The sequence below is a fragment of the Melospiza georgiana genome, chromosome 28, assembly GCF_028018845.1.
Source record: "Melospiza georgiana isolate bMelGeo1 chromosome 28, bMelGeo1.pri, whole genome shotgun sequence".
In the NCBI taxonomy this organism is placed as follows: domain Eukaryota; kingdom Metazoa; phylum Chordata; class Aves; order Passeriformes; family Passerellidae; genus Melospiza; species Melospiza georgiana.
In genome coordinates, this window is record NC_080457.1 from 2,939,481 (window position 1) to 2,963,378 (window position 23,898).

General features: G+C 60.3%; 1 protein-coding gene across 2 annotated transcripts; it reads right to left on the minus strand.

Moving 5' to 3' along the window:
* Window positions 1-8,016: 8,016 nt before the first annotated feature.
* On the minus strand, window positions 8,017-22,587 carry STAT3 (signal transducer and activator of transcription 3). 2 transcript variants are annotated; one of them, XM_058041903.1, is made up of 24 exons: window positions 22,505-22,587; window positions 19,013-19,159; window positions 18,369-18,513; window positions 17,321-17,419; window positions 16,994-17,089; window positions 16,829-16,910; window positions 16,384-16,478; window positions 15,704-15,855; window positions 15,104-15,262; window positions 14,927-15,019; window positions 14,288-14,347; window positions 12,810-12,839; window positions 12,600-12,693; window positions 12,470-12,517; window positions 12,184-12,267; window positions 11,996-12,094; window positions 11,713-11,848; window positions 11,448-11,500; window positions 11,266-11,360; window positions 10,858-10,997; window positions 10,319-10,531; window positions 10,065-10,107; window positions 9,637-9,749; window positions 8,017-9,555 (listed from the first exon to the last, which is right to left on the minus strand). In XM_058041903.1, the coding sequence occupies exons 2-24, from the start codon at window positions 19,138-19,140 to the stop codon at window positions 9,500-9,502; spliced, it is 2,313 nt and encodes a 770-aa protein (XP_057897886.1). In that variant the 5' UTR covers window positions 19,141-19,159; window positions 22,505-22,587; the 3' UTR covers window positions 8,017-9,499. The 2 variants fall into 2 exon arrangements, with proteins under 2 accessions (XP_057897886.1, XP_057897885.1); XM_058041902.1 differs by having other exon boundaries at window positions 10,316-10,531.
* Between the last annotated feature and the right edge of the window lie 1,311 nt (window positions 22,588-23,898).

Here is a 23,898-nt window from a genome sequence, read left to right on the forward strand (position 1 = left end):
TTGGAGTCAGCACTTCCCCTGCAGCGAGAGGGGAAGGTCCCTCCAGAGGCTCTGTGTACCCTGTGCTGAGCATCCATCCCCAAGTGCAGCGCCCTGAATGGTGAGAGCATCCCTGACCCTGCCCCAAAGCAGTGGCCTTGGCACAAGGCAGGTGCAGCAGACCCAGTGAGGTGGCTCTAGTGACAACCCCAAAGCAGGGCATTGTCAAAGTGCCACAAAACACAGAGTGGGTGACAGCCACCTGTCACACCCTGCTCCCAGCACAGCTCTCCCAGCACACAGGCTGTTGGCACCTCTCAGCCCACACCAGAGCTCCTCCTCCTCCTCATGATGCACCCACAGCACAGCTGGGCACAACACAGCAGGGCACAACAGAGCAGGGCACAGCATAGCCCTCTCCAGCCCCAGGGATGAGCAGGAACAGTTCTAAAACCCAGAGAGTCTCCATCTTCACATCCTCAGAACCACATCAGGTCAGGCTGCAATCCTGATGGCTTCAGGAGTACAAAGACCTGGGCCAGGAGTCAGGACCTGGAGGGGAGAGCTGGATCCTGGTGCCCACGGCAGTGGTGAGGCTCTGTGGAGCACCTCATTGTGCCTGCACCAAGAGCCCCCTCGCATGCCACATGGGGCTCACGCTGCTCTGGGCACAGGCACGAGCACTGCAGGGACCCGCAGGCAGCCAGCAGAGAGCCAGCCCCCAGCCAGGAATGCCCTGCTCTAACCAAGGGCCGCGCACCCCAGGGACATCGTGTGCCATGCCCCTGCCAGGGCAAACCACGCGGAGCCACCCTGAGCCCAGCGCTGTCTCCCCAGGCACTGTCGCCAAACCGCCGCTGGTCACCGGCCCGGTGCCACGGGGTGCCCAGCACGGAGAACGGACTGAGCCAACAGCCCCGGCCCATCGGTCCGAGCCGAGCACGGGAGCCCCGGAGCCGCTGGGCAGGAGCTGCCCGGGGCCGGCCTGGCACGGAGCCCTGACAGCTCCGTAACCCGCCGGACAGGTGGCCGCGGCTCCCGAGCTGGGTGAAAGACCACCGGGCGCTGCGGTGCCGCCGGGGAACGATCCCACCCGCCCCGCGTGTGCCACCGACAGCAGCGGGGCTCGCACTCCCGCCGTCCCGGTTCGGTGCGCTGCCTGCGGCGGGATCCCCCCGGCACCGCACGGGACGCCTCGCGCTGCCCCGGATCCTCCCCTCGGCCCGGGACCGGCACTCGGAGCCGCCCTCCGGGGCCGCCGCTCCGGCGGGGCCCGCGTGCGAGAAGCGGCCCGGCTCCGGCGGGCCAGGAGCGCCCCCGCCCCGGGATGCGCCGCGGCAGCAGGACGGGCCCGGGACGTGCCCGCCGCCCCCTCGGAGCGGCCCCACTGTCGCCTCCGCCCGCCCAGAGGCCCGCGGGCCCAGCCGGGCTCCCGCCGAGCTCCGCGCTTGGCCCCGCTGCGCCCGCCCGGGGTTACGAAACACCCACAGCGCGGACCGGACCGGACCGGACCGGAACGCCCCGGCCCCGCCGCACCCCGCCCGGCCCTGCTGCGGAAGGCGGACGGGCTCCGGGCCCGCTCGGCTCGGTCCCGTTCGGTTCGGTTCGGTGCGGTGCGGTCCCGGCGGCGCTGACGGCTCCGCGCTCCCGCCCTTGCCCACCTGCGGCGGCTGCGGCTCCGCTGCTCCCGCGGCTCCCGGCGGCTCCCGGCGGCTCCCGGCGCTCGGCTCCGCCGCCGCTCTGCCCCCGCCGCGCCCCGGCCCGGCCCGCGCGGCCCCGCCCCCCCGCGGCCCCGCCCCCGCCGGGCCCCGCCAGCACCGGGAGCGGCACCGGGTAACGGAGCGGTGCCGGGAACTGGGCAACAGCACCGGGTAATAATGGCACTGAGTGACGGCACTGGGCACCGCGTAACAGTGCCGGTAGCGGGCACGGGGGAATGGCATCGGGCAGCGGCACTGGGTGACGGTACCGGGCACAGGTGAACGCCACCAGTACCAGCAGGAGGTAATGGCACAGGGTGCCATAAGTGAGTAGTGGCTCTAGCACTAGAATTCAAAACAGCTTCAGGCTTCAACACCAGCGGCTCTGGCAGGACACAAACCAGCTCCAGAATTTGGCAGTAAGTACCAGGGGAGCCCAAAGCAGCACCAAGCCTTGGTTCTGGGAGCAGGAGTGACCAAGTCAGTACCAGGTGGCCACAGACGTGGCTGCAGGGCTGCCTTGTGCTGACACCGGGCCCTCTGTGTTGGTGCTCATTCCCACCACGGGCCTGGCCTGACATTTTGCAGCCACATGCATGGCCAAGATCCCCAGTGCTGCCACAGCCTCAGGCACCTGCCGGGACAGGACGCTGCATCCCCTTCTTCCAAGCTGCCACATCCCCTGAGAGCTGTGAGGACACCCCAAGGCACCGCCAGCTCCTCTGCAGTTGCTCAAACAGGGAAAGTTAACAGCAGCCATAAGAAAACCATCCTGAGGAGCTCCTGCACAGCTGGCACCCTCAACAGACTGCTCCTGGCACCCCAGGCAGGGGTACCCCGGTGACGGGCAGCCCGGGGTGCGGCTGCCGTGCCGTGATGGGCAGAGGCGGCGGCAGGAAACAATACTGGGTGTGCTCGTTCTGCCCCAGCGCCTGCACCCACCGCATGGGATCTCCTGGGCTTTCACTTTCGCTACCAGCTCGCGTAAGATAGACAGAATTATGTTTTCTGTGGCGTGAAAAAAACCTCCGGAGGGAAATTCAGCAAACGCAGGTCCCTCTCTTGGGTAGGAGCAGGGGTGACCCTTCCCTGGTGGGAATCAGGGAGGAGGGACTCGTCTCTCCTCGTGCCAGCGCTGGAACAGGATCTGTATCAGACAGCTGGTGCACCAGCAACTGCAAATCACTCGGCCACTGTGTCAGAGCACAGCCTGAAGTTCCACCTCTCCACGGCTTTTGTGCTCTTGTGCTAAAGTCCTGCAGCTCCAGCTCGGGCTCCTCACTGCCTCATCCAGCTCCACACTTGCAAGAGATAAATAAATAGCTGTGGGCTGGGCAGGCAGCAGCCCAGCACCTGCTCCATGCAAACAGCAGCCACAAAACGGTGCTTTCCAGCTTGCCAGCCCCACTCCGTGCCTGGAGCAGCCTTGGGGAATGCCTGAATGAGTGACTCCAGCCCCACAGCCCCCAGATCCCATCAAATGTTTTGCTGCCTGTGCTCACCAGCTTGGGAGAATCCTCACACACAAAGGCTGACACATCGCTGCTGAGCTGCTGCCAGCAGAGCCCTGGCTGCACTTCCCAGTGCTCCTCTCACTCCAGACCTCACAGAGAGGTGAGCTGGGACCCTGGCAAGCAGGGACAGGCAGCCAGCAGCTCCCACACCGTCTGTATTCCATGAGACACAAGAAAAGCAGCGGAGTGGGCAGCGCGGGGCCCTGGTGCCTGCCCGTCCTGCTTGGCTGGGACGCTCTTGCTCTGCTGAGTTGCGTCATGGACGTGCAGCTTTCACAATCCCTGGCCCACATAACCCTTTGGAGCAGGCAGCCAGGCGGGCACTGGCTGCTCAGGCCAGAGAACCAAGGTCACACACAATGTCTGTGCCTGCTGGGGCTCTGTCTGGGCACCACAGATCCAGGGGTAGCTGGAGGATCCCAGGGACACAGCGCTCCCTGCACTGCTCCACGTGCTTGGGAGAGCTGGGAGATGAACACAAAACACTCTCTCATTCCCCTCCTCTTTCTGCTAGGAAAGGAGGGAAAAAAGGAAAAATAAATTAGTGTTGGGAGAGAAAGTGGAGAGTGCTCCTCGCTGAGAGGGCAAATGGAATCCAATAAAATCCAATCCAATCCAATCACAATTTGTTTTCGCCAGGTCTCAGGGAAAACTCCGAGCTGGCTGGTGAGGATGCTACCAGGAAAAATCCTTCCTTTCCAGAGGAAAAGAACAGAGGAGCAGTGACTGCAGCAGTGACCGATGGAGAGGCTGCCCTGGAGCTGCCCCAGCTCCACCCCAGCGATTCCCCGAAGCGATCTCAGCTCTGCCCGGTTCCCTTTGTGCCTCAGAGAGTCTCGGAAGGCTCCGGGAAGGTGAGCACGATGCGGGCTGAGCCGCAGCCGGACGCACGGGCACCTCGCATGAGCTCAGCAGGATGCCGAATGACGCCGCGCATTCCGGGGACGGAGCGAGTCTGGAGCTCCGTAATGGATTTCCGAGAAAATTGCCTCTGTGTTTGGAGCGGGAGAGCAAAGAGTGCAGGCGGAACGGCCTTTCTCTCTAAGTGGCATCTCAAGGGTCTTAATTATTTCTCAGGAGTGGAAACATTTATTTAGGCGGCTCTGGAGAGGTCCTGACGCTTTTGGCCGCTGCCCTCCGGGCACATCCTGTATGCGAGGCTCCTCTGCAATGCTCCCGGGATGTGCAGAGGGCTTGGGCAAAGCACAAACACCCAAGCGCGTCACCTGCGGGCAGGACACGGCCTCTGCTCCATCCCCTCCTGCTTACCGGGAACCGGGAGCTCTCACGGGGGAGCCCAGCCCCATCCCATCCCTGCTCTCTGCATGCCAGGTCTCAAAACAAAACCCCGTTGTGATAATGCAGCCCAGCTAATGCGAAACAGATGAATCCCCACATTAGTCACAGATTCACATTTTCCCACAGAGGTCCCACTGGAGAGCCAGCGTGGATGGGCCCTGCGGGGTTCCAGCCCTGCTGCTGGGGCAGGAGGCAGCCTGGGAGCAGTGAGGGGGACAGGGCAGCAGCACAGACCCTGCCAGAACCCGGCCACCCGTGGGCAGGGCAAAGTGGGGGCACCAGAGATGCTTGGAGATGTTTGTCACTGGCACAGCCTCAGCCTGGTTGGGGGTGCCCAGTGCCAGAAGGAGGGGATGGTCTGCTCCAGCAAAAAAAAAAAACGGAAATGACATTTTGTCCAAGGGGGAATTTCCACAGGAAACCTCTGCCTCCAGCCACTTGGATAGGGCTGGGAACAACCCAGCAAACACTCGGCCTCAGCAGCCAAGCAGTGCCATTGCTTGGGCAAAGACTCCATAGCTCCTCCTGCTAGCACAGAACCTCCAATTTCTGCTGCTGGGACACCCACGAGAGTGAGAGCCCGGCTGGGTCTGCAGAGGGCACCAGAGCCCCCCATCAGCCCAGTGAGTATCTGCACCTGAGGGGGCACGGGGGGCACCCACAGGACACAATCCTCTCCTGCCCACCCAGTGCCAGGGCTGGCTGGGGGCATCAGGAGCACAGCACTGGGGCTGCACTTGGCCCCCACCCCACACTGGTGCATCCCTGCACATCCCCATGCATCCCTGTCCTCTCCCTGCCCATCTCCATGCATCCCCTGCACATCCCCATGCATCCCTGTCCTCTCCCTGCATCCCTGCACATCCCTGTCCTCTCCCTGCACATCCCCATGCATCCCTGTCCTCTCCCTGCATCCCTGCCCATCTCCATGCATCCCTGTCCTCTCCCTGCCCATCTCCATGCATCCCTGTACATCCCCATGCATCCCTGTCCTCTCCCTGCATCCCTGCCCATCTCCATGCATCCCTGTCCTCTCCCTGCCCATCTCCATGCATCCCTGTACATCCCCATGCATCCCCTGTCCTCTCCCTGCACATCCCCATGCATCCCTGTACATCCCCATGCATCCCTGTCCTCTCCCTGCATCCCTGCACATCCCTGTCCTCTCCCTGAATCCTGGCACATCCCCATGCATCCCTGTCCCCTCCCTGCATCCCTGCACATCCCTGTCCTCTCCCTGCACATCCCCATGCATCCCTGTCCCCTCCCTGCATCCCTGCACATCCCTGTCCTCTCCCTGCATCCCTGCTCTCCCTTGCAGAGCTCAGGTTGCCACAGTAACCACTCAGTCCCAGCTGCTCCAGCCACCAACGTGCTGCCACAGGTCAGCCCAGTGCAGCAGCTGCACCAGGGCCAGGGCTCTTCACCCCATGGCAGGGTGAGCTGAGCCCGTGGTGCTGGTTCTACCGTGCACTGTGGGCAGGATGGGACACCTGTAGGGAGACAGGCAGGTTGTGTCCTCCCGGAATGGCTGGAGGTGGTGTTTTTGGTGATCACACTGTGCTGCAGCTCTGCGTCTGACCTCTGCCACATGTGGCAGTGGAAGGCACCGCTGCTTGGCTCTGCTCTGCTGTGTATTTATCAGAGTGTGATGCAATATTTATTTGGCTGTTGTGTTCTGAGCACTGGAAGCAGGGATTTGGGATGGCCCTTGGCTTGGCCAGCAGTGCCATGTGCTCTGCAGCTCAGCACGTGTTGCTGTGGGAAGATCCTACCCAGCACCTGGGAGGGCAGAGGGGACCCTCAGGCTGGCCCTTGGGGTCTTTGCCTCCCACCCCTCACTGCAGCCCTGCTCATTCAGCTGCAGATAAACTCTGCTCTCTCTAATCCCTGTCTGCTGCCTTATTCCCAAGGCCTGTCAATATTGCACAGCTCAGACACCCCAAACACCAGTGGGACCCTGCCCGAGCCCCTGCTCTGCAGTGCCCCTGGCCCAGGGCTGCCCTGGCAGGTGGCTGCCCATCCCCACAGGGCTGCCCTGTGCCCGTCACGCATCCCAAGCGGATTATCTGCATTTGGAAACCCCTAATCCGTTTGCACGCTTGGCTCAGACACTGTCCCCACTCCTCCCCACTGTGCTGCGGGCCTGGGCAAGGAGCAAAGCCACCCTGTGACCTCCTTTTGGAGCCACAAACAACCTCCTGGCCCAGCACGGGCAGAAAGCAAGGGCTGCAGGGCTGACTGGGGCAGGAGGAGGGGGACAGGATGTTGGCAAAGCATCCCTTGCCCCAGTTGCTGCTGGTGCTGCAGGGGTTCCACCAGCCCAGCTCTGGGCACTTTCTCCTGCTGACCATCAGCTCCAGGAGCTCCCAGCCTGCTGCTCCCCAGAGCACTGACAGCAGAAACTCCTAGGTGGGAGCTTGACCCCATCACTCAGGGCTGGGGCAGGTGCCAACAGGGATGCAGTGGGGCCAGGGAGATGAGGAACCCCTGATCTGCAGGAATAGGGAATCAAACACCACGTTCCTGACACCACATGGTTGTGGTAACCCCAGGGGTTGCAGATGGGTAGGAAAATTCCTTAGTCCTGGGTTCTCAACCCCATCTTGCAGCTGCCAGAGGGGAGCTGGTACCTGGCAGGGCAGGAGAAGGGGGGCTGGGCCTCATTCCCTTGTGAGCAGCACCCTGGGCTGCACCACTGAGACAGGCAATGATCCAACACAGCTGCCTTGAGAGCAGGAATGGGTCTGTGGGGCCTGGGCAGAGCCCTGGCTTGGTTTGACAGTGAAATGCAGTGGGACTGGTTCCCAAAGCAGGGACATGGTCAGCTCAGCCCTGAGCAGGAAGCTCCAGGGCACACGGAGGGCAGAGAAGGCTCCAGTGCACCTCCAGCACCTCAAATGATGCAGCACAGCCAGTTCCACATGACCTGCATGAACAATCCCCCTAATCCTGCTCTGACAGAGAAATAATCTCTCCCTCTTGGCCTCATCAGAGCACAACCCCTGGAACGATCCTGTTCATGGTTCCTCTCCTCACATCCACGTGGTATCGCAGAGTGCTGGGGTGGGCTCCAGCAGGGCTGTGTGTGTGCAAAGCGTGTCACTGCCACCAGCCCATGCTCCCAGCAGTGCCTGGCACCCCCAGGGCAGAAGCACTCACAGGGGCCCCAGTGCAGCCCCAGGCCGAGAGCAGCCAGAGCAGGGCCCCAGCGCTGCCGTGTCCTCCCACGCTGGCACCGGCATTTCCTTTACACGACTGCAGGAGACCCAGGCACAGCTCTGAGGCACAGAAAGCAAGCACGGGCTGGGGCAGGCCCGCTGCCCCCTGGCTGCCCCGGGAAGGGCCCCAGAGCCCCGGGAAGGGGCAGCTGCCCACGCCTGCCGGGCAGGAGCCGGGGCCGCTCGCGCCGCACAAACCGCAGCGGCGGCACCGGGGCCGGGCTGCGCCGAAGGAGGCCCCAGTTCCCGGAGCAGGGTCAGGTGGGTGCCGCAGGCAGAGCCCGGCTCACACCCCACAGCACGTCGCTTCAGGGCCTTTATTTCGGAGAAAGTTCAAGCCTGTAGATACAGCAATAAAATATACAAAAAAATAAAGTTTTTTTACAGTATCGAATGCTGCCGGGGACTGCGGTGAGCGAGCAGCGGGGCAAAGGGCCCTCATTGCCCTTGAGCAGCCCCAGGGCCAGCCACAAACCCCCTTCGTGCTCCCACACAGCCTGGAGGGGCTTGCCCAGACCCCACCACCACGGGGATCCTCCCCCTGCCCTCTGGTTCCCTGCCACCAGCTGTGATGCAACTCGGAGGGAGCAGCTCTGCCACTGCCTCCCCCACCCCTCCACTGCTCATCTGTGTCTGCCTTCCCACTGCATGGAAAGGGCAGGGAGGCTCCCCCAGTTCTGTTAAATGCAGGACCAACCCCCCAAAAGTCAGGACATTGCCCTTCACAACACCCCTGTCACTGTCCTGCACTGCCCCACAGCAGGTTCCTCTCCTCACATCCACCTGCTCCCTTCAACTCTTGACCCTTCCCACCTTAACTGTGAGGGCCAACCTCCAACAGAAATGCCACATGAAGCCCCCAAGAAGCTGCAGACCCCATGCCTGGCCCCTCACACCCAGAGAGAAAGGGACAGGCCAGGTGTCCCACTGTCAGCCATGCTGGCTCCCCCAATTCCCCAGGGTCCAACTGGTCTAACTCAGCACAGGGCTGGATGCAAGACTGTGCTCCCAGCACCAGCCTGGCCACAGGGAAGCCAGGACAGCCCCTGGGGCTTTATCCAGGTCCCAGAATGGGCCACAGCTGCAGATGCTGGTCACACACAGGTGCCATCACTGGGTAGCAGCACTGCCCTACCCCAGGGACACCAGCCATCCCAAAAGGAGCCTGGGCTGCTGGCACTGGCCAGATCCCTGTGTCCAAAGCAGGAAGCTGGGGACAAGCACAAGCAGCTCCTGAACCTCTGGGCTCCCAGCAAACCCAGGCTGAGTCCAGCAGGGGCAGTGCCTGCTGAGTCCAGGGTGGGAGCACCTGGATACATCCACCTGCAGCTCTGAGCCCTGTCCTGGTCATCCTGGCCAAAACCAGGTGGGTGCAGAGAGGGGACTCACCCCAGCACCCTGCCAGCTCTAGGAGGTGCTGGGAGCAGCAGGGCAGACCCTGCCAATGGCCAAGCCCCTCTGCAATTCCAGATTTGTGAGTGGGCACAGTCAGGGCAGCAGCTTCCAGCAGCGGGACCGGGGCTGTGGAAGCGTTTGTAGGAACTGTGGCTGCAATCGGAGGCAAATAGGCACTTGAATGAGCAAAAATAATAGAAAACTGTTATGGAAGGAAATAGAAAAAGGTTCATCCCCCTCCCCCAGAGGTGAGCTGCACCACCCCAGAGAGGGGCTGGGTTAGGTGAGGACCTGACCCACGCAGGGACCCCAGCAGTTCCTGGAGCAGCTGCAGCCGAGCGGGACAAATCCAGGGGAGGCTCTGGAGGTGGGAAGGCTGAGCCGCAGCCCCTCACATGGGCGAGGACGCGCACTCTGGGGTCAGCTCCATGTCGAAGGTCAGCGACTCTGCGGGTAGACACAGGCAGGGTTACGGGGCCCTGGGCGTGGGCTGGCAGCCAGGGCCCCCTGGAGCCCCCCCAGACTCACCAAACTGCCCCCCTGCGTTGCTCTCCGCGCCCTCGCCGCCGGTGCCGAACTGCATGAGCGAGTCCAGCGTGCGCGGGGACATGGGCAGGTCGATGGTGTTGCTGAAGGAGGTGCTGTTCCCAGGGAGAAGAAGCACAGAAAGCTCCACATCAGGGCCTGGCCAGAGCTCTCCAACACCCCCTGTACCCGCTGAGGGGCCCCCAGAGCTCTCCAGAGGAAAGGGGCCCCGCAGGGGAAGAACAGGGCTGTGGTTTGGGCAGCAGCGGGAGCCTGGCTCAGCCCCCACCGTCACCCCAGGCTGGGAACCCCACAGGAACCAGCAAAGCTCAGACAGAGGTGGAAAGAAAGGAAGGAAACCTCTCCCTCAAGCAAGGCTGAGCACACAAACAGCCCCCAAGCAGTGACAGACAACTCCCAGGAACACTCACGGGGTGACACAGATGAACTTGGTCTTCAGGTATGGAGCAGCACCTGCAAGGAGGGAGAAGCTTCATCATCAGCCACTCAAGGACAAATCCTTCTCTCTATCCCCTGGAACAAGCAGTGCCCACCCTCTGCTCCATGGCTGGTCCCACACTGTGGCTGTGCCCTCCAGAGATGGCACAGGGTCCTGGTTGGTGACAGCCAGTGCTGTCCCCAGAGCTTCCCTGTGACAAAGGAGCCACAGAAAGTCAACGACTACCTGAGTCCGTGGCTTCCGAGTGCTCCTGGCTCTCAGAGCGGCAGTACTTCCCAAATGCCTCCTCCTTGGGGATGTCTGGGTACAGGTACACCAGAGGGGACACCAGGATGTTGGTGGCATCCATGATCTTGTAGCCCATGATGATCTCAGCAAAGGACATGTTGTTCAGCTGCTGCTTGGTGTAAGGCTCCACCGACTGGATCTGTGTCTTTCCTGTGCAAGGAAGGAGAATTTTGGTACAGAAAAGGCAGGGCTGCCTTCAGACACCCCCAGAGCAGCAGGGACAAGATGGGCCTGGGGCACACAGCAGAGCACAGGGCAGGACTAGGACCTGACTGTGGTCAGTGCCATAGAAAACTGTGCCCATGGGCAGCACGTGGGCACAGACACCCAGAAGGCAAAGAGCAGCAAAGGGCAGCCAGGCTCAGAAGTTAACCCACACAAACAGCTTGCTGGGACAAGGACAAATGCTTATCAGGGCACCCAAGCCCACTTTGGAAGCTGGAATGCCAAGCCAGGCACCCAGACAGAGCTCATACCACTGATGTCCTTCTCCACCCAGGTGAAGGTGATGCCACCCTCCTTGCTGCTCTCACTGAAGCGCAGCAGGAAGGTCCCTGGGGGCTTGGTGCTCAGGATGGCTCGCTCCCGCTCCTTGCTGATGAAGCCCATGATGTACCTGGGCAGGAGGAAGCAAGAACAACAAATGGGGCTCAGGGCACAGAAGCAGCTCCTCCAGATGTGAGTCCTGCCAGCTCTGCTCAACAGCACAACTCAGCCTGGCCACTGACATTTTATGGGTTCCTGGGTGAGTTTTCACTCTGAAACAGCAAAAAGTATCCCAGGACAGCACACCTGGCACATGGACAAGCACCCCACGCCATCAGGGTGGAACCTGGGACCCTTCCAAGGCCCAGCCTAACCTCAGGCTCTGGGCTGGCACTCACCCTTCATTCCACAGTGCCAGGATGTACTTCTTGACCAAGTCAATGATGTTGTCCAGCCAGACCCAGAAAGAGAAGCCTTTGCCAGCCATGTTCTCCTGGGGAAAAGGCAGAGAGGCTGCTAGCACAGCTTGGAGAAAGGGAACGGCCAAGGGAAGGTGCTCAGGGAACAGAATAAATTCTACCTTGCAGAACTTGGCCCAGGTGATCTGACAGCCAGAGTAATTCACACCTGGTCCTGGAAGAGAAAAAAACCACAAGCATTTAAATAGAGCTGCCCTTCCAAAGACACCATTTCCAGGGTTTGGGAGAAAACCAAGCACCTGAAAGTGACTCAGGCCAAAAGCCCTGAGGCCAAACACAGGACCTCACTCCTGGATGACAGGTACAGGTGGGGAACCACAGCAGGGGACAGAGGAATGGGCAGAACAGCCACCAGCCCTCTCTTACCCAGCAGCTTCTCTGCCAGCGTGGTGAGCTGCTCGATGCTGAGCCCGCGCTTGGTGGTGGAGGAGAACTGCCAGCTCAGCACCTCTGCCACCTGGTCCCAGGTGCCAATGGGGGGCTTGGTGAAGAAGTTCACGTTCTGCACGAGGGAACACACAGCCCTGAGTGGGACATGGGACAGAAGCAGGGCCAGGTACTGCCCCAGCCTCGCTGTCCAGCCTCAATTTCCCTCTCTTTGACAGCCCCATCCTGACACCTGCCCTGCTGCCCTCCCACACAGCCCTACCTTGGGGTTGTTGGTCAGCATGTTGTACCACAGGATGGATGCCCAGGCATTGGGCATCTGGCAGATGTTGGAGATGACCACCACAGGCAGCGAGTGGGTCTGCAAAGAGAGGATGTCACCACGGGCTGGGACAACTCCCAGGGCTCCACCCAGGCCCGTGGGGGTGAAGGCAGTGACCCAAGCCTCACCTCCAGGTCGATCTTCAGCCCCTGGTGATACACCTCTGTCTCAAAGGTGATGAGGTGCAGCTCCTCAGTGACTATCAGCGAGGCCTGGGGCAGAAGGGCACACCATGAGCACCACAAAATACCCACCCTGAGCCCAACACACGACCAGCAGACCCAGCACAGCTGCTGGGGCTGGCCTGGCAAGCTGCCCATGTGCCAGTTGGTGCTGGTGGACCCCCTGCATCCTCTCTCAGCTCAGCTGCCCCTGTCAGTGGCCAGGCCCCCTCCCAGGGCCTCTGACACTCACATCACAGTTGGCTCTGCCTCCATTGCCACAGCGCTGCTCCCTCAGGGTCTGCAGAGAGAGGGACAGGCTGTAGCAGCAGCACCAGGACACCTGGCTGTGCAGGAGCAGCCCAGGAGCCCATGGTACCCACCAGGTGCTTGAACTCTGCTGAGAGGCTGCCATTGTTTGACTCTTCCATGTTCATCACCTTGGTGTTGGTCCCCAGGATGTTAAACTTGCGGGACCTGGGGAGAGCAAAGAGTCAGGCTGACAGGGCAGGCTTGGAGTGAATGTGTGGCAGGATGTTTGTCAGGAATAAAGCAGAAACAAGAAATAAGGACAAAGCAAACAGTACACTCACCCACGAAGTGCTGCAACGTCCCCAGAGTCCCTGGAAAAGGGGGAAGAGACACCAGGTCATGGCAGTGGCCCTCCCACCCTGATACAGACACCAGGTCATGGCAGTGATCCTCCCACCCTATACAGACACCAGGTCATGGCAGTGATCTCCCACCCTGATACAGACACCAGGCCATGGCAGTGATCCTCCCACCCTGATACAGACACCAGGCCATGGCAGTGATCCTCCCACCCTATACAGACACCAGGCCATGGCAGTGATCTCCCACCCTATACAGACACCAGGCCATGGCAGTGATCCTCTCACCCTGATACAGACACCAGGCCATGGCAGTGATCTCCCACCCTATACAGACACCAGGCCATGGCAGTGATCCTCCCACCCTGATACAGACACCAGGCCATGGCAGTGATCTCCCACCCTATACAGACACCAGGCCATGGCAGTGATCTTCCCACCCTATACAGACACCAGGTCATGGCAGTGATCTCCCACCCTATACAGACACCAGGCCATGGCAGTGATCCTCCCACCCTATACAGACACCAGGCCATGGCAGTGATCTCCCACCCTATACAGACACCAGGTCATGGCAGTGATCCTCCCACCCTATACAGGCACCAGGTCATGGCAGTGATCCTCCCACCCTATACAGGCACCAGGTCATGGCAGTGGCCCTCCCACCCTATACAGACACCAGGTCATGGCAGTGATCCTCCCACCCTGCCACCCTATACAGACACCAGGTCATGGCAGTGATCTTCCCACCCTGGTACAGACACCAGGCCATGGCAGTGATCCTCCCACCCTGGTACAGACACCAGGTCATGGCAGTGGCCCTCCCACCCTGGTACAGACACCAGGTCATGGCAGTGATCCTCCCACCCTGATACAGACACCAGGCCATGGCAGTGATCCTCCCACCCTGATACAGACACCAGGCCATGGCAGTGATCCTCCCACCCTATACAGACACCAGGCCATGGCAGTGATCCTCTCACCCTGATACAGACACCAGGCCATGGCAGTGATCCTCCCACCCTGGTACAGACACCAGGCCATGGCAGTGATCCTCCCACCCTGGTGCAGACACCAGGTCATGGCAGTGATCCTCCCACCCTGATACAGACACCAGGCCATGGCAGTGATCCTCCCACCCTATACAGACACCAGGTCATGGCAGTGATCCTCCCACCCTGATAGAGACACCAGGCCATGGCAGTGGCCCTCCCACCCTGATGCACACAAGCTGGTGTGTGGTGCCAGCTGCATCCCAGCACAGACCCAGGACCACACAGGCCTTCCCCCCAACCATGTGGGTGAACCCTCAGGACTCAGCACCACCCTGCACCCTCCCCTTTAACTGGGGGCCACACTGGTCCTCGTTGTGGAGATTGAGCCCAATCCAAGGGCAGCAGGAATCAGTCCCATCCCCGTTACCCCACCCAGGGCCACTGGAAGGGCAGCACAGAACTCACTTGTCAATGCAGACTTTGATTTTCAGCTGATAGTTCAGCTCTGGGAACTTGACCAACAACCTGCAAGAGTCAGCAGACACAGAGCATGAAGATGCTGTGCACAGAAACTGCTCCTGTTCCACAGGGCACCTGGCACAGCCAGCAGCATGGACCAGCTCCTCTGGCAGCCCTGGGCACACCTTCACACAGCCCTGGCACCTGTCCCCAGAGCCAGGGAGATGCTGGCACTCCCCTGAGCATCCTGAGGAGCTCCTTTGGGCTGCTGGCAGCCCATGCCAGGCTCTGAACAAACACCCCAGAGGACAGAGGCTGCCATGGAGGCACAGAGAAAGGCCAAGGAAGCTCCAGGCAGAGCCTGGGGTCAGAACATGGCAGGGAACATGGCCCAGGCTGAGCAGCAGCTGGCCAGGGATGTGCTGCTGCTTCCCATCCCCACAACAGGATTTACCAGAACCCAGAGGATCCCCAGCCAGCCCTGCACTGAGTCATGTGGGCAGCACTCCAGCCCTCTGGGATCATCCTTCTGGGATCCATCCCTTTCCATCACAGGGGCTGCACCTGCAGCAGCATCTTCAGAGAGCCACCCCAGGCTGCCCTCCCTGCTCAGCTCCCCTCCCTCACCTGCAGGGAGGCACCCACCTGACTTTGGTGGTGAACTGCACACCTGTCTTGATGACCAGGGGCCTGTCAGGGTGCATGGGCATGCAGGGCTGCCTCTCCACCACAAAAGCACTGCAGGAACAGCACAAAGACCACAGTGAGACCTCACTGCCCACCCTCCACCCCAGCCATGCAGCTCCTGGCTGCCTTCAGCACCTTTTCATCAGGTTCCTGAAGAGCTCCACGATGCGCTCCTCCAGCATGGGCCGGTGCTGCACGATTGGGTCACCCTTGTAGGACACTTTTTGCTGCAGCTCTTCCAACTTCTTGATCTGCTGCCGGGTCTGTAGCTGTGATTCAGCGAGGGAGGTTATCCTGGGGGAGCAGGGAGAACCAGCATTAGCTCTGGCTGCCCAGCCCACACTGTCCAGCCTGCAGAGCCCTCCTCTTCCCATGCAGGAACACACTCTCCATGCCAAGCCAGTCAAGAGCTGAGGGTGTTTGTGGCTCCAAGCCCAAAGCAGTTTTCTAGGCCGTGCATTACAAACAAAACCTGATGTGCACAGGTGACTCCAGGGCTATAAACTTTCCAGCAGCCTCAAAATCCCCCAGGCACAGAGCTGGGGACAGTGTGACACCTTTCCAGCACTGTGCCCACCATCATGGCTCAGTCTAAGCTGCAGGCCACATTCACACATGCGACCATCAAAAATGTCCACTTTGCAAGGACATTTCCAGAGAGCAAGGGCTCATTTCCACAGCAGGTGTCTGAGTGCCACTGCTCTGGGCACTGACACAGCCCCAGGCAGCTCTCACCAGTTCTCAAGCCTGTCCAGGCAGATATTGGGTGGGCCACCAATGCAGGCAATCTGCTGTCTCCTCTTCCAGTCTGCCAGTTCCTCATCTGCCAGCATCTTCTGCACATACTCCATGGCTGAGAGCAGCCCAGCCAGCTCACTCACTATGCCCTGCCAGGAGAGAAAGCAGAACCTTCAGCAAGCTGCGACTTCCCCCACAGACCCACAAGTTTCACATTCACAGGCAAGGAAGGAGTCACCCAGGGCTGTGCTTGCTGCACTGCTCCTGGTTCTGGCCATGCAGGAGCTACCAAATTCTAACCCTGAAGAAGGGAGATCTGCACCTAATTGTACGAATTGCAAACAGGATGGGATTGCTGAGGAACGTGCTTTGAGCTGTTTTATTTTCCAGCATCAGTCTCATTACATGGTTATGACAAAGGGGAGATGCCATCAGCTCACATCCCAGACAGCAGACAAAGAACTTAATGTTACAACTTCAAAAGTTTTTTGACCAATCCCACAAAGAAAAGCACACTGACAGTAGTTCTATCCAACCACTGTAAGCACACGTCCCTTTGGTTAAAACAATGCTTACTTCTTTCAAATACAATACCTGCTTGCAAGCCCAAAACCCTCTGATTTTACAGATTCCCACATGCACCCAGAGGGGTCTGGAGGGTCACTTTTCCCTCTTACCCTGCGCATCTGGTCCAGTGCTGTCAGCATTTGCTCCAGCTGCTGCATCTTCTGCCTGGTCACTGACTGGTTGTTCCCGTTCAGGTCCTGCATGTCTGTGCAGAGGTGAGAAGCTTCAGCCACACTCTTCACACCTCCTCAAGTGCCACAACGACACAACGCTTGCACAGCAAAGTGCAGGCACCCCACAGCCAAGCAGGAATCTGGCACAGCACCTCCGTGGCTCTCCTGCACCCACAGAGGCCAATCCCTCCCCACCCCAGTGCTGTGCTTACAGCCAAGCTCAGTTCAGCTCCCTCAAGGGCAGACCAGGTTTATCCAATTGCCATGCAAATGCCCTGAGAATGAGCACATTCCCTCTGGGAGTGGAGGTTGGAACACCTCTCCAGCAAGTTTCCTTGCAGGAACACACTGTGGTTTGCAGATGCTAATGAGCTGTCATTACCTCCTTGGCTTTTCAAAGTCTTGTAGTTAAAATCAAAGTCATCCTGGAGATTTTCCACCACTTTCATCTTCTGCTCCAGATCCTGGAAGGCAAGAAATGTGATTTCATTTACAGCACTCAGGAATTGTGCTGGGGAGAGCTGAAGGTGCCCAGGCAGACACATACCTGCACCCTCTTCCTGACATCCTGCAGGTGCTGCTCCAGCATCTGCTGCTTCTCTGTCACCACAGCTGCTGTGGGATGTGTTGCCTGTCCCCCTTGCTGCAGAGGGGACAAGAAGGGCATCAGGACAGGGCTGTAACAGGGGATGCTCCCTTCCAGCCTGAGGAGGTTCTGCAGGGTCCTCAGCTGGCTGCTCACTTCAGCACCAGCTCCAGGGCAGCAGAGGAGAGGAGAGATGGAGACACCCAGCCACAACACCCAGGCTGTGTCCTGGCTGTCAGCAATCAGGATGGCCAGGACCAGGAGACCCTGGGCTATGTGGCCACTGACCTGGGCTGCAGTAGCAGCTGTCTGGAGGAGCCGGGACTCTTCCCAGAGGCAGCGAGCCACGATGCGGGCGATCTCCATCGGCTTCTCCAGGTATCTGCTCTGTAAAGGGTCAAACAGGGTCAGCAGGCACCTCCTGAACCCCTAGGATCTCCACATCAGGGCTGTGGATGGCGAGCTGTGCCAAGGAAACGCTCAGACCCTCACCAGCTCCCCCACTGTTGGAATTCAGCACATCCCTCTGGCTCTCCTGGATTGCCCAAACCCCTGCCAGGGGGCTCAGAGACCCTGGCACAGAGCCCAAGACACCTGTGACTTTGATTGTGACCCATGGAAAAAATTACCAACCTTAGATGAGGATCTGCAAGGCACAAAAGCCTAAGTAGAATAATAGTTAGCTTGTCACGGGGTGAAAAATAGATTTTTGGGGTTTTTAGAATGGGGGTTCAGGAGGCAAGATGAGGAATTATAATAATGATTAGTTTGTCACAGGGGTAAAATAGATTTTTGGGGTTTTTAGAATGGGGGCTTAGGAGGAATCTGGGCATGGCCAGCCTTTCTCCTTGTTCTTCTTGGTCTCCATCTTCTGCTGAGATGGTGGCACTTTTGGATTGGTTTAGAGTAGAAGCTCACTGTCTGACATAGGTGATAGGTATTGGGAAGTTATGGTAAATATTGTACACGTGGTTTTTAGTATAAAGAGATAACACCAGTTATCTTTTTATACTAAAAGATAATATAAAAATTTTCTTTATATAAGAAGGCTATGATCTTCCTATACTACAAAGATAGAATTTTATAGATAAGAAAATCTTATACTTTCTCTGGCCTGCCGAGTTCCTTCAGCCTCTGTCTGACCTGCTGAACGGACCTCTGCAGGGCAGAGAAAGAATTTTATAGACCAGAAACAATAAACAACCTTGAGAACGAGAACAGAAGAGTTCTGACTCCTCCTTCAGGGAGTCTGCTGGGTGGGAAAAGAGACTTTAACATACCTGGGGGTCACTGTGAGCAGCAGAAACCCTGAGACCCCACCATGCTGGCAGCTCACCTGCAGGAACTGCTTGATGCGGCGCAGGTTGTGCTGGTAGAGGACGTTGGACTCCTGCAGGAAGCGGCTGTACTGCTGGTCAATCTCCCCCAGCAGGTTGTGGAACACCAGCGTGGCATGAGACTCCTTGCTGGCAGCATAGGCCCTGTGCAAGGGGGAGAGAGAGCTCTGAGTGCCTGGCATGGGGCACGGGGCAAAGCTGGGGGGCTCTGCTCACACCCAGCACCCCCTGTGCAAATTACAGAATCTCTGAATCGTTTAGGAAGGAAAAGAACTCTTAAGATGGAGCCCGGGTGGTGACTAATCACCATCTGGTCAAGCAGACCAGGCAGACTGTGAACACCAGCACCTGATGTCTGTGAGCACATCCCACGTGCTCATGGACAGGATCCAGCCACCAGTGCTCTGTGTCAGCCCCCTTTACAGCAGAGGTCAGTGTTAGCCAGGCCTGGATGGGGACATCCCCTGCTTCTCCTGGCCCAGGGTCTGACACAGAGCACAAAATCCCCCTCCATTCCCTTGATGCCACATGAGCCCCAGAGAGAGAGGCCAGTCCCATCACCAGAGCTCCTCCAGCCCTCTTGAGCCCCTGCAGGTGGGTGTTATGAGCAAAGTCCCCTCAGAGGCATTTGAAAAGTCCTCACCAGTCCTGGCTTTCAATCCAGGGGGCCAGGAACTGCCGGAGCTCCATGGGGAAGCTGTCGCTGTAGAGCTGGTGGAGCTGCTCCAGGTAGCGCGTGTCGAGCTGCTGCAGCTGGTTCCACTGCGCCATCCTGGCCAGCTCGGGAGACCTGAGGGGTGGAAACACAGCTGGCTCCTGCCTCCCTCCTGCCAGGACCCAGCTGTGACCCTAAAAGGGTTCTTCTCTCTGGGTAGAACCAGAGACAGCCAGGGCACGCTGCTCCAGGACAGCTGGCAGGGGCAGGCTGGCCACTGGCAACAGGTTGGAATGAGGATTAAATCTGGTCTCAAAAACACCCCTGGCTGGTCCTGCTGGGAGGCAGGGAAGTGGCTGTGGAGCTTACAGTAAGTGTGGAAGGCGGAGACTGCCAGGAAGCTACAGAAACAGGGAAGGAGCAATTTTCAAGTTCACGACTTGTATCAATGGAAATCAAGCTGACACTAACGAGGGGACTCCAGCTGTGCTGGCAAATGAAGGCACAGCTCTGCGTGACACCAGCAGTCACTTCCCTGCAGAAAGTGGTTTGCTTTTCCCAAAGGTCCCTGCGCTGAGTGATGCAGCATCACTGCGTGGCCTCCTCCCCCAAGGGACTCTTTCCTCATTTGTCTGGGTGCGAAGAAAAGAAAGTGGAAACGTCTTCTGTGGGCTGAGACACCAGGAGGGGACAGGCATTGGCACTGACATGGGAGTTGAGAGGGTTTTTAGTGCTTCACAGCACTCAAGAGCCCCAAAGGCAGGAGCAGGACATTAACCTTGAACTGCAACCGGTTGGTGCAATCCTCAGAGAAGTCCACACGAACCAAATCTGCTGTGAATGGAGCAACAAGTGAACAAAAAAGGAGAGAGCTGTGGCCACAGATCCCTACAGCCCTGGAGCCAGACCTGGCTGATGTGATGGTGAAGTGATGGTGCAGATGGCTGGGCTGTGAGCCCTGACCCAGCACAGCACAGCCCCCGTTCCACAGGGGGTTCAGCCCTTTGTGGCCAGTGCTCAGCTGCAGCAGCTCAGGCAATGCTCCATCTGCCCCATGCAGCCGCGGGGGCCCCTCCTGCCGCACGAGCGATGCTGCTGCAGGGTGGGAAACCCACCAAAAGCCCAGGGCTGAGTGGGAGCCCACCACAGCCCCGCAGGGATCGCCCCGCCTGGGCAGCGAGCTCAGCACCCGCCTCCTATTGCGCCATGCCCGGGGGCGGGGGGGCTGCACCGGCCCCTCCGGAAACAGCAGCGGCTGCTGCCCCAGCGCAGCTCCTGCCACAGCCCTGCTACCAGCCCTGAGCAGCGCAGGGCTGCGGCAGCACGGCACAGCAGGCAGCCGGGCAGGGGTGCCAAGCGGCTCACAGGCGGAGCTGCTGCAGAAACACCACCAGGTGCCACATCCGGAGCCGTGGTGCACCTGAAAGGCGCAATCTCGGCGTTTCAGAGCAGCACCGAAGCTCCCAGGCTGCCACAGGGCAGCAGCACTTGGACGGGACTCAGCCACTTCCCAGTGCCACAAACAGCTGCAGGGCATGGCAGCTTGCAGCACTGAACTCCAGCTCCTCCTGGCATGCACCCAAGGCACTCTGACATTCCTGGAGGAAAAGGTCCTTAAGACATTCCTCACAGCAGCAGCCACCACTCTCAAGGAAGCTCTGATCCTGCCAGCCCTGGGATCCCACACAGGAGCCTCTGCCTGGTGAGCCCCACGGTTAAAAATCTGAGGGTTGAACCTTTCTGATTCTGCTGGGCTTGCCCATCTCTGTGGTTTGCCTCTCCTCCATCTCTGGAATGGAGCCAGAGAGCAGCCAGCATGGCCAGGACCAACACAGCATGATGCAAGCTCATGGGTAAACACGCTGTCCAGAGCTCAGAGCAGAGCTGCTAAAAGTAGATCAAGAGCTAAAGTTCATCTTTCTTTATCTTCCTGCAAGGGCAGAGCACAAGAGTCAGGCCCAGCTGCACAGTGTCACCCCTCTGGGACAGCTCTGCACACTCCAACCACCCCACTGAAAATGGGGCTGCCATGGAAGAACCCTGTATCTGCTTTCTGCCTTCCTTTTCATCTGTGGGACACACCTGGGAACACCCTGCATGCGTGTCCCTACAGCAAGCAATGAGCCCTAGGGCAACATGAATGGGGGAGTCACTGGAAACAGCCTTAGAAGGACCCCAGGACTCCACATCCCCTGCAGTGACAGAGTAGGATGGAGCTCAGCCACTGACAGCACTGCACAGGCCACATCACCAGGGTGCCATCACAGGGTCATGACAGATGCCACCAACATCACTTCACAGAGTCCTGCAGCAGCAGCAGCAGGCACCTTGCTGCCCCCTCTTCCACAGAACCATCAGCAGCCTAAGGGAAAACTGCTCCACACGGCAGCCAGGGCTCTGGCAGTGCTCTGGAAAGGCGCTAGAAGAACTTGGCTCTGCCTCTCTGGAGTGATTTCAAAGCCAGCCTTGGAGGTGGAAAACAGCGATGCAGAGATTTGCAACAGGAGGAGGGAGACGGCGCTGGACAACCTCAGAGCCACAGCATGGGTTGTGATCACCCCACAGGGCTGCTGCTCCTCATTGCAGCTCTCCAAGGTCCATCCCAGCTGCGGGTGACACTGTCACCATCCCCCTCAGGGCAGGGGACACACAGCCCACAGCCCTCCTGTGCTCCAGCACTGCTGCTCCATCTCCAAGGGGTCTCCCAGCTGCGAGTGACACTGTCACCATCCTCCCCACGGCAGGGGACACGCAGGGCACCCCTCCTGTGCTCCAGCAGCTCCAACAGATGGAGCACACTGGGGACAGTGACAGGGATCACCGGCAGGGTGGGAGCAGGGTCTGCCCCGATGTGCGCCCAGGCCAGCCCACCCTCCACCCAGTCTGTCTGTCCCACGGCCCGAGGGACAGGAGCCACCCAGAGCCGGGCAGCAGGAGCGGTGACAGCACTGCCAGCCCCGCAGAGCTCCCGGGGGCTCGTTCATCGGAGCTGCAGAACGCGGCTGCCGTGACACCGGCACCCACGGGGCTGTCACCGAGGCGAGCCCCGCTCCGGGCAGGACGCCCCGAGCCGCAGGCGGCGTGTGACAGCCCTGAGCCCGCAGCCCCGCAGTGCCCGGGCCCCCTCTGGGCTCCCAGTCCTACCGGCCCTGTTCCGCACGGGACCCCCGAGGCCGTGCCAGCCCCGGCCGCACCGGGCGGGCCGCACCTCCCCCGGCCCTGCGGCTCCCGCCGCTTCTCGCTGTCAGAGCAGCCGGTTCGGGCTCTGTCCCCGTGCGCGGTGCCAGCCCGGAAGATCCGCCCGGGCCGCACAGACCGGCCCCGCTCCGCACCGCGGCTCGGCCTGCAGTGACGGGAGCCGGGACAGGCCCCCCCCGCGCTACCCCGCGATGCCGGCCCCGCTCCCGTCCCGGCCCCACACCGGCGCGGGGCACACCGGCTGCCGGCGGCGAGCAGCGCCCGCGCACCCCCCGCGCTCACCGGCGGTCCCGGCGGGCGGGGCGGCGGCTCCCGGTGACGGCGGCGATCGCGTCCGGCTGCGCCGAGGGACCGGACCTCCTGCGGCCCGGCACCGCCCCTCCGTGACGTCACCATCCCCACTGCCAATAACGATTCGGTGTTCCTGCGGCCCCGCCCCGGCAGGCCTCCGACAGCCAATCAGCGCGGCCGTTGTGTGGTGCGTCACGGCGCGCGGAGAGGGGGCTGCCCCCCCGGCTATTCCCGGATGGCACCGCCTCCCGCCGCAGGGCTTCGCTAGGCAGAGGCGGCGCAGGGTGTCGGGGGGGGGCGGCTGCCGGGAACAGCCGTGCGGGAAACCCAGCTGAGTTCCGGGCAGCGCCGTGACGTCACGCGGTCGCCGCCGCCGCCGCCGCAGCCTCTTAAAGAGGCCGCGCCTCGCCGGGCGGGCCCGTGCGCCGTGCTGGGAGCAGCGCCCCCGCGTGGGGAAAGGGGGATCGGCCCTGTGGGGCTGAGGGGATTGATCCTATAGGACCGTCGGGATTGATCCTATAGGGCTGTGAGGATGGATCCCTGTGGGGCTGAGGGGATTGATCCTATAGGCTGTGAGGATGGATCCCTGTGGGGCTGAGGGGATTGATCCTATAGGGCTGTGGGGATTGATCCTATAGGGCTGTGAGGATGGATCCCTGTGGGGCTGTGGGGATTGATCCTATAGGGCTGTGGGGATTGATCCTATAGGGCTGTGAGGATGGATCCCTGTGGGGCTGTGGGGATTGATCCTATAGGGCTGTGGGGATTGATCCTATAGGACTGGGGGGATCGGTCCCTGTGGGGCTGTGGGGATGGATCCCTGTGGGGCTGTGGGGATCGGTCCTACAGGACTGGGAGGATCAGCTCTAGGACTGTGGGGATCGGTCCTATAGGACTGGGGGGATCGATCCTATAGGACTATGGGGATCATCCTTGTAGGTCTGTGGGGATCGATCCCCTTGAAGCTCTGGGGATGGATCCCTGTGGGGCTCAGCATGTCAGCCCCCACTGCAGTGCTGTGGGGATGGATCCCTGTGGGGATGGATCCCTGTGGGGCTCAGCGTGTCAGCCCCCACTGCAGTGCTATGGGGATGGATCCCTGTGGGGATGGATCCCTGTGGGGATGGATCCCTGTGGGGCTCAGCGTGTCAGCCCCCACTGCAGTGCTATGGGGATGGATCCCTGTGGGGATGGATCCCTGTGGGGCTCAGCGTGTCAGCCCACACAGCAGTGCTGTGGGGATGGATGGATGGATCCCTGTGGGGATGGATCCCTGTGGGACTCAGCATGTCAGCCCACACAGCAGTGCTGTGGGGATGGATCCCTGTGGGGCTCAGCGTGTCAGCCCCACACAGCAGTGCTGTGGGGATCAGCCCCTCCCCAGC